The sequence below is a fragment of the Juglans regia genome, chromosome 7 (genome assembly GCF_001411555.2).
Source record: "Juglans regia cultivar Chandler chromosome 7, Walnut 2.0, whole genome shotgun sequence".
In the NCBI taxonomy this organism is placed as follows: Eukaryota; Viridiplantae; Streptophyta; class Magnoliopsida; order Fagales; family Juglandaceae; genus Juglans; species Juglans regia.
In genome coordinates, this window is record NC_049907.1 from 174,283 (window position 1) to 183,033 (window position 8,751).

Below are 8,751 nucleotides of genomic sequence, written 5' to 3' on the forward strand. Positions count from 1 at the left end.
GCTGCTTACAGATCTACTTTTGTGCCTTCAACGCAATGTTGCTCGAGCTAGACGCCGCCATTTACAGATCTGTTGTTGGGTATGTTAAGGCTTGGGGATGCCTCACCTTTTCAGTGAGATCTTCTCCTTTGATCCCAAGACGACTTCTCCTTCCATGCCTCAACTTGAATAAGTTTTCGTTCTCTTGTTTTTTGAAAAAGATAAGCTTTCGTTTCTGGAAGCATGGACAAGGAGAACAACTTGTTTTTAAAGATCGGGTCATACGGGTTTGACCCAGTTTGACTTTGTTTAGGTCGGGTTGGTTCGAGTTGGCACCTTTTAAGAAGGATAACGGGACGGGACGGGACGGGACGGGACGGGTCGGGTCGGGTCGGGTCGGGTCGGGTACAAACCCAACTTTACCAGGTCAGGTTGCAAGCCTATAACCAGCTAATCATGTGAAACAAGAGCATGGCATGGCATGGCATGACAAGATATGGCAACATCAGGAATTTAATAAGGGTTTAAAGATCTCAATCCCACATTAAAAATATTAATTTTTTTATATATTAGGAGTGGGGATTGAACCCAAAACCTCCATTTTGGAGACTTGGTGTTATGCCATCAAGCATAGGCTTTGGCCCCACATTACAAATACGAAGTATCAAATTAGTTAGGGGAAATGCTAGGGAGTTCGTTTTGGGCTCCCGTTAAGTTTTCCCGATTGCTTTTTTTTTTTTTTTTTTTGGACTTAGTAATTAAGAAAATATTGTTTAATAATATTGTGAATTTTTTTTTTAAATATAAAAGTGTTAAAAAATGTGAGAAAAAAATTTTTTTTTAAATATCTTTTCTCACATAATTTTTTTTTTAAAAATAGAAGAAAATTCACAATATTATTAAATAATATTTTTTTAAACACTAAGTCAAAAAAAAAAAACAATCGGGAAAACTTAACGTTGGGCTCCCTATCATCTATAACAAATTAGTTAGTCTTTTAAAAGTTATTGTAGCTGCTACTGTCCCTAACACCTTCTGTCTTCCTTCTTTTAATATGACTATTCATCTAGAATAGTGGCGGCTGAATTTATTTTGTGGTTTAAAGTGACTATTAAGTATACAAAGTTTTAATTTAACAATAATAAAATTTAAATATTAAATAATGAAATTTTATTAAGTTTATGAGATGCAAAACAAATATTAATCTTGTTTTGATTAATAATACATATAACTAATATAATAATTTAAAAGAGAATCTAATTTTTCTTTAGATAGAGTATTATTCTTTATCCATATATATACTTGTTTTAATAATTAGTTTTGAAAACAAATAAGGCCATGATCAATATCAAAATAATATTCAAGAGTAATATATCATCATTTTACTATTTTTATTCCAATTTCACGATTGTTTAAAGATTTTGTACATAACTAAGATCTTTTTGAGTAAAACTTTTATATTTATTGATTTTTTTTAACCAAATTTTACCATTTAAGAATGATAGACCCCATAAGAAAACAAATATTATGACCCTAAAAAAAAATTATAGAAAAAATATTGGTTAGCATAAAAGATGGAGAAAGTTTAATTTTCATTCAATAATAATAATCTTGGAGGAATTGTGACGGGGTTCCATTTCGGCAATCAAATGTTGGACGATAAAGCTCGTTAATTCTCTGCGTGAAAAGCTAATAAGAACATGCTGGCTACTTTATAGTACAGTCGTATATGATGACTGTAGCGTTAAGGAAAGCATAAGAGTATAACCATGCCGTTAAGGTAGGCATAAAGGTATAGAAATCGTCCATGCATCTTGAGCGTGCAAATTGTTTTTACCCTAAAGAAAAAAAAAAAAAAAATGAAAGAAGAAGCTATGTTCAGATGCAAATCTGTAAATTCGTACTCTTCATTTATGATTCGTAGTTAAATTTAACAGAGAAACTAAGAAATTAATAGAATTAGATTGAAAATCCATTTCATTGCAATTTAAAAAAAAAACTTGAAGTGTCTGATATAATAATCTAGAGAATCATGGTATGTCTAAGAAATGATACCTAGGGATGCTACCTGCAGCCTATGGAGCGGGGTTGCCCCTACCTGCACTCCACCCTAGCATGGGCAGAAGATGAGATTTGCCTCCCTCAAAATCTGTCTCTACACATTGAGGGCAGGGCCCTCCATCCTGTTACCAATGGGCGGGGCGGACCACTAGTCCGTCTGTCTCTCGTCCACCGCGGCACCACCCATCACACCTATGACACAACTAGAAAAGAAAAAAAAATGTTCACAAATTCACAACAAAATATAAATCCACATCCCACAACAAAAAATCCTAAACTACAAAAAAACTACAACAAAAAAAATCCACAGCAAATTGCAAATAACTCTGTCTAGAGAGAGAGAGAGAGGGGAGAAGAACTGTCAGGAATGATAATTAGAGTTGACTCAAAAAGGATGTCGTTTCGACATTTTATAAATATGTATAATATTTGTTACCAAAATGACGTCATTTTAGTAATGAATATAATAAATAAATATTTTGGAAGCCTGGCCCAGTCCGACTCCATCCACCGTACCTCTTATCCATGCGGGCAGAGGCCCCTGCATGGGGCGGGCAGGTTTGCCCAAGCCTTCTAGGCGGGACGCGCCCACCCCTAATGATACCCAATGCTCTCCCAGGCACAAACCAGCAGCCATATACAACTTTCTATTTGATAATATCATTATACAACCCTTTCAAAACCCAATCACAGAGCAACTATCCAAATATATTAATAGAAAGGAACTAAGACTATTCCAGTCACACTACATTGTAAGAGAGAGAGCGAGAAAGAAAGAGAGGAAGGGGGGGGCGGCGAGATTCAGTTGGAATATAACAATCGTTTCATTTAATTCAAATACTTATTGTGAAAGGACTGAACCAAGTTTTGAATACATGCTCCCGAGATAGTTTACTCTTAGACGTTGAAAAGACTGCATATGTCACTATTCAAATGTACAACTGCAAGAAAAATACCGAGTCTTCCCAAGGTAGCAAAACCTGTGCACTTTGTAATTGTACTACTACGAAATAAGAATACAGACTGCATTATGCCTCCCCGGTTCTTCAGTTGAAATTCCGAGATCATGAAGAAGCATGAAACGAAAGGTTTAATCTCAAAAGGCCACGACAGATTTCTATTCGATCACAAAGATCATCAGTATGGTTGTCAATCATTGCCTGCATGGATAACGAGTCATTACCGCTGGAAGCCACCAACCTCCGACTTGTATAATAATTGAAGTAATCCCGATTTCCAATATCTGAAAAGCAGCTGGTCTACTCGGCACAAGGTCATTTCCGTTCACAGTTGAGAGCTGCATTGCCAGTAACATCTGGGGCTTGACCATTATTTTGCACCAAAGTAGACGACTCAAACGCTGAATTTGTAGTTGGACACTGGCATTAGGAAAAAATAAAGTAAAATATTAGGGGATTCTGGCAGACCAGGCAGAATGCAACTCAATTAAATAGTCGAAGGAAACCTTTTGTGATAAAGAGTTGAAGTTTGGAAGGTTAGTTAAGTTTAATACATGTCTTTTTATATTAATTATGCTACTTACAAACTTGGCATATAACACACCACTTACTGTGAGGCCTATAATATTTATAAAAAGAGCAAGTATCAATAATTATTATTATTATTATTATTATTTTTTAATGTAAGTTGATGTGGCAGGCTTCCATATCAACGGTGTGGTTGGTGTGCCAATGAAGTGACTTACAAATAGATTTATTCATTCATTTAAGAGTTTGACTTCATGAGCAAACAAAACAATTCTTTCATGAAACCCCAACTCTTTCTGTTTGAAGAGAACATCCCACGCATTGAGGACTATTTGTCCAAGTTTTTCACACAAAAATGAAAATTTGAAGTACCAACCAGCATTAATCTGACCTTGTCTAGCTATCCAGCCAAGGTTCAATATCTTCATCACATTTCTTACATAGTTTTCTCAACCTTTTGGTTAGTAGTGTCTATATAAATGTCTACCCCATGTCTGAACTGTCATCCTGCAAGACTCTGCTTGCCAACAAAGAACGCCAACAATCATGCATAGAACTTCAAGAAATATCGAGTCATTATTTCTTCTCAAACCTTTGGAAATAGATGTTAACCCCGACAAGTCATAATGAGAAAGTATTGCAAAAATAATTCAGAGACCATGAACTAAGAAATATGACAGCTTAGCACAATAAAAGAAAGGAGAGAGAGTAGCTTGCTTATATTTTTGCTTTTGCCGTTCCATAGAGACAGAGATGAGAGTTCTGGCCTCATTTAAGAGAAAATTTGCCAGTGAAATGTATAATCTTCCACCTTTTAGTCTTCACATCTGTTGTCATAATTTTATTTAGTGATACATTTACAATAAATTTATGCTGAGTCTACCTTAATCACATTTTCAAAATATTGTACGTTTCTTTTCCTACAAAAAATGCACAAACCTTTTTAGATGTCTCATTCATTGAGCTATTGGCACCTGTGCTGTGCGTCACTTGAGGATTAATGGTCTGTATTGGATCCTTTGAGGTGGAAGCTAGAGCTGAATCCACATTTTCCATAGGACCTACAACCCCACAGGCATTCGGTCCTGCAGCTGATTTCATAAGAGGCCCTCCCGACAGAGGAATTATGGGTGCACATGACATCGACATGGGAATTCCTTGACTAGGAAGCCCAAACATCGGAAGGTTAGATCCTGCCATTGCATGGAAAGCAGTGCGTCCGGATATAGGTGGGACAGGTAAATGTGCTCCTTGCACAGGGGGCACCTGAATCATAGGATACCCAGAAGATCCACCATTCATGTCGGGCATACCCATCCCAAAACTCATTCCCATTCCCATTCCCATTCCAAGACCCATAGGAGAGAAATGAGCCATATGAGGTGCACTCATTTGTTGCATTCCTGTTGGTAACATCATAGGTGGCATATACAAACCAGCTCCCATGGACATAATCTGCATAACAATGTGAATAATGTCATGTTACAATTGGATTATCCAAATCCTGCAAAAATAAAACTGAAAAAACTATTTGATCAAGAAAGAGAAAAGAGTGCTTACTTGCACTTGAAATTGAAGCGTCTTAAGATACTCAATGGCCTCATCAAGCATTGATGCTTTATCCACCTTATAATGCCAAAACCCAAAAGTCGGAAAAACAGAGAATGAAGAAAATATCATGCTTTTTAGCTGGTTAAGCTCAATGTTACAATCTTCTATAAGACCCATTACTTTCAGAATTAACTAAATTTATCAAGCAACCAAATTAGGTTAGCATCAAACTCTGAAACCTTGCACACATTTGAGCTTTTAGCTATAGAATCATAAACACAGGTATCTACTAATATAAAGTAATTCCACTTCCATATGGCCAAATTCTAAGCCATGGTCTTAGATTTAGGTAATTGACTCAATTACAAAGTCTAAACAACGCATGTCCATCTAGCAAATCTTGCACAAAACTGTAACAGAAAATGTAAACCTTATTGCAGTTTGGTATGAGTTCTTGTAATGCACGCATCTTCTCATTAATCCTATCTCTTCGCCTCTGTTTGTAGAAGTCCAAAAAGAGTACCAGTTACAAACTTATAGTTCAGAAATAAGGCAGTGAAGAACCATAAAAGAAATAACGACATTCTTTATTGCGAATGCTAGTCTTGAATGGTATTGCTCACCCTTTCTGATAGATTATGCACTTCTGCTGCTCGGCTTCTCTTAGAACCCGTACCCCCTCGAGCAGGAGCTGCTTTTTTTGCACCCACTGATTCCTGCTCAACGTCCTGGACATAATAGTGTTTTCTTTGGTAAATAGAGAAAAGTGATACAGGTAAGACCAACAAATACTGAAAAGATGTAAAACCAACACTTTAACTTACTTCACTATGGCATTCAGACTCTTCAGTATCATGACCTTTCCTCTTCAAATTATGTGTTGGATCGTCCGAAGCTCTTTCCACACTATTGCCTGAGCAAACAGAAGAGGAAGGAACAACAGGCTCTGTAGTCTTCTCACAATCTCGTAGTCCTTTCGTTGCACTTTCCCCAAGGACTTGATTGGAGGTTTTATCATTCTTAGAGGCATCCTCTTGACAAACAGCCTCAGATTGAATAGAGGCAATCGGTTCCTCAACAGGCTTATCATCCAATGGTTTTAAATCAACCTTGGATGGGAATGTGACAGGTTGGCGATGGGAACTTGATTCTTTCCGGGAACCACTACTTGAATCGATAATTGTTGATTCAGGAGAATTTTTACTAGGTGCAGCAGAACCTTTATCCTTGCTCGCTATCCTTTGCATGCTTGATCCCGAACCAGCCATCAGGCCAATGTTCTGAAGATTAGCTTTCACGAGAGCAGCCGGTCGTGAGAAATGCGAGAAATTCATCAGATTGGAGTTATTACCAGGCGGCCTTGGATCTTTCTTCTGCAACTGTATGCTATGAAATCCATCTGCAGCAGATGCAACCCGTGTTGAATCTCCACACAGAGTGTGGTGCATGACGTTGCTAGTATTATTGCCAGTGACATCTGAAACCTTTGATCTAAGTGATGGAAGTGATGTTTGGCATTGTTGTGATAACGAGTGGAATGGACGAAAATTAGTTCTAGATATTGTGGCATCGCCACCTCCCACTTGCGAAACCTTTGACACATCCCCCTGTCCTAAACTCACACCATCATTTACAGAATCGGTATGGCAATCCCTATAGACCATATTACAACTATTTCTCTTGTCCCCAGATGCCACATTACTATCGGTGGATAGTTCATTTCCAGTGACACAAGAAAATTCAGGCAAGAACTCAGAACAATATTCATGCTGTAAAGGTTCATGGATTGGATAATTCAACCAAGGCATCATGTCATCATCTTGACTCAAATCAATTTCACTGGACGGCACCGACACTGGGATTTCACTCAATACAGAGTCCAAGACGCCAAACTTCCCCACCTTTGAACTGTTGCCATTTCCCATATCTTTATCTCTTGTCTTAACGGTGTGAGATGGTAAACAGTAAGATGGTAAGCTGTTACTAGTTGGGCTCTTTCTAGCTCTGCTGGACTGACCTTGCTTCAAAATCTGACCATTTTCCCATACAAGCTCAAAAAGGTCATTCTCAGGTCTGCATCATAATAACCCACAAGAACAGGAACAATAATAATGAAAAAATGACCAAAGATCAAATAGGATCACCAAACCCAATCCGCTGGCGTGAACGAATGCATTCCAAATAAATAAAGTAAATGAAAGTGAAACTGAGCTTACAGAAAAGATAGATCAGTTGAAGACGTTGTGTTCTTCTCTTGATTAGAATCAAGCTTCCCTTTAGCCATTCGATACAGCTCAGACAAAGGCATGATGGAGAGGTGGAAACACACTTCCGTTCCTCAAAAATGCCCCAGGTTCAAGCACCCTTCCATTTTTGGTAGCATCAACTCACTACTTTTACTTCTCGATGCACAGTTCCAAGAACCAAACAAATAGAAACCCAACAAGAATTTAAGACCCAAGCCTGTCCAAAACGCCACTATAAGACAATCCCAGTTGAACTTACAGGGCCGAAAAGGAAAGGGCACTCCTTTTACGGTTATAATTCACAATACCAAAGTCTTTGTCAGGGAGGTATATAATATAGAAAATTGCAAATTCTAATTAAGAATCAAGTATCAGTCAAACCAATTCTTTAATGGCTTCCACCGATACAAAAACCCTCCAAAATTTTATTTTAAAACTTTGATCTTTTCCGCTTTTTTAATCATTAAATAGCAACCCCAAGAAAAAGGAACAAAAAATAAATAAACCCAGATCATCAAATCAAAAACCTCAAACAAACACCGCTAACTTTGCACATAAAATCAAAGGAAAGCGGTGTAACTTGTAGACCCGCTAAAACAACGCTACCCAATTTTCAACTGTGAAAAATCCATATAATTCATTAGAAAGAAACAATAAATCTTTGGAAAATCTGATCCTCCTCGAACTAGTCAAGCTTTGCTAATCCATATGCATTAAAAAAGTAAGATTTTGGTCATAGATCAGAAGAAATGTTCCCAAAAGTGCAAGCTTCAAGAGTTTGTGGCTAAGCTCAGAGAGGGGGAGGGGGGGTGGGGATACAAGTCGACGTAGAAGACGGCGAAAGACTGGCTGACTTGCAGGGGATGGAGAGAGAGAGGGAGAGAGATGAGCTTAACCACAGTTAGTGGTTGTTATCATGGTTAAGTCTCTTTTCCTAATGGGGTGCGGGCCCATGTCTGTGTGGACCTTGGGTTAACATTTTTTATTATTCCAATTTAAATCCAACAGTTAAGGAAGGTGTTGTATTGCGATTGGAGTACCAAACTCATTAGGCCTAACATTTATTTCACGCCCGGTATGGAGGAAGGGTGGGCAGGTGTCCTAATTGGTGTGGTAGGTTGTCCCTGTTCTCTGTATTTGCATACTACATATTATGTTATCTTTAACTAATTGGCTATGGATTGGATTTTGTAGTTGTGCGTTGAATGGATGCCTTCATAGTGGAACACAACATTATCATATCATCCTCGTTATAATATGCATCAGTTGGATTGGGGGCCTGGGTCTCCCTCGCCTTTTTATACTCTATATTTATATATTATTTACGTAACGTTTGAAATTTGTGGCTTAAGGGATTAATAAAGCCATTGACTCGTCCACAATGGTTTTTTTTTTCTCTCTCTAAACAATCGTCTTCCACCCCTTTA

General features: G+C 37.8%; 1 protein-coding gene across 2 annotated transcripts; it reads right to left on the reverse strand.

Annotated features, from left to right (window-relative positions):
- Positions 1 to 2,842: 2,842 nt before the first annotated feature.
- LOC109018735 (transcription factor PIF3-like) lies at positions 2,843 to 8,202 on the reverse strand. 2 transcript variants are annotated; one of them, XM_019000902.2, is made up of 7 exons: positions 7,295 to 8,202; positions 5,903 to 7,151; positions 5,702 to 5,806; positions 5,509 to 5,574; positions 5,088 to 5,153; positions 4,467 to 4,982; positions 2,843 to 3,419 (listed from the first exon to the last, which is right to left on the reverse strand). In XM_019000902.2, the coding sequence occupies exons 1-7, from the start codon at positions 7,384 to 7,386 to the stop codon at positions 3,315 to 3,317; spliced, it is 2,199 nt and encodes a 732-aa protein (XP_018856447.1). In that variant the 5' UTR covers positions 7,387 to 8,202; the 3' UTR covers positions 2,843 to 3,314. The 2 variants fall into 2 exon arrangements, with proteins under 2 accessions (XP_018856447.1, XP_018856448.1); XM_019000903.2 differs by lacking the exon at positions 2,843 to 3,419 and adding an exon at positions 4,257 to 4,354.
- Between the last annotated feature and the right edge of the window lie 549 nt (positions 8,203 to 8,751).

Bases quoted from the DNA above. Each gene is read 5' to 3' on its own strand.
- LOC109018735 (XM_019000902.2), bottom strand. From the start codon at position 7,386: ATGCCTTTGTCTGAGCTGTATCGAATGGCTAAAGGGAAGCTTGATTCT. The intron at 5,154-5,508 runs GTTTACATTTTC...TGGCATTATAAG, and splicing joins TCATACCAAACTGCAATAAG to GTGGATAAAGCATCAATGCT. The intron at 4,983-5,087 runs GTAAGCACTCTT...ATTGTTATGCAG, and splicing joins CGCTTCAATTTCAAGTGCAA to ATTATGTCCATGGGAGCTGG.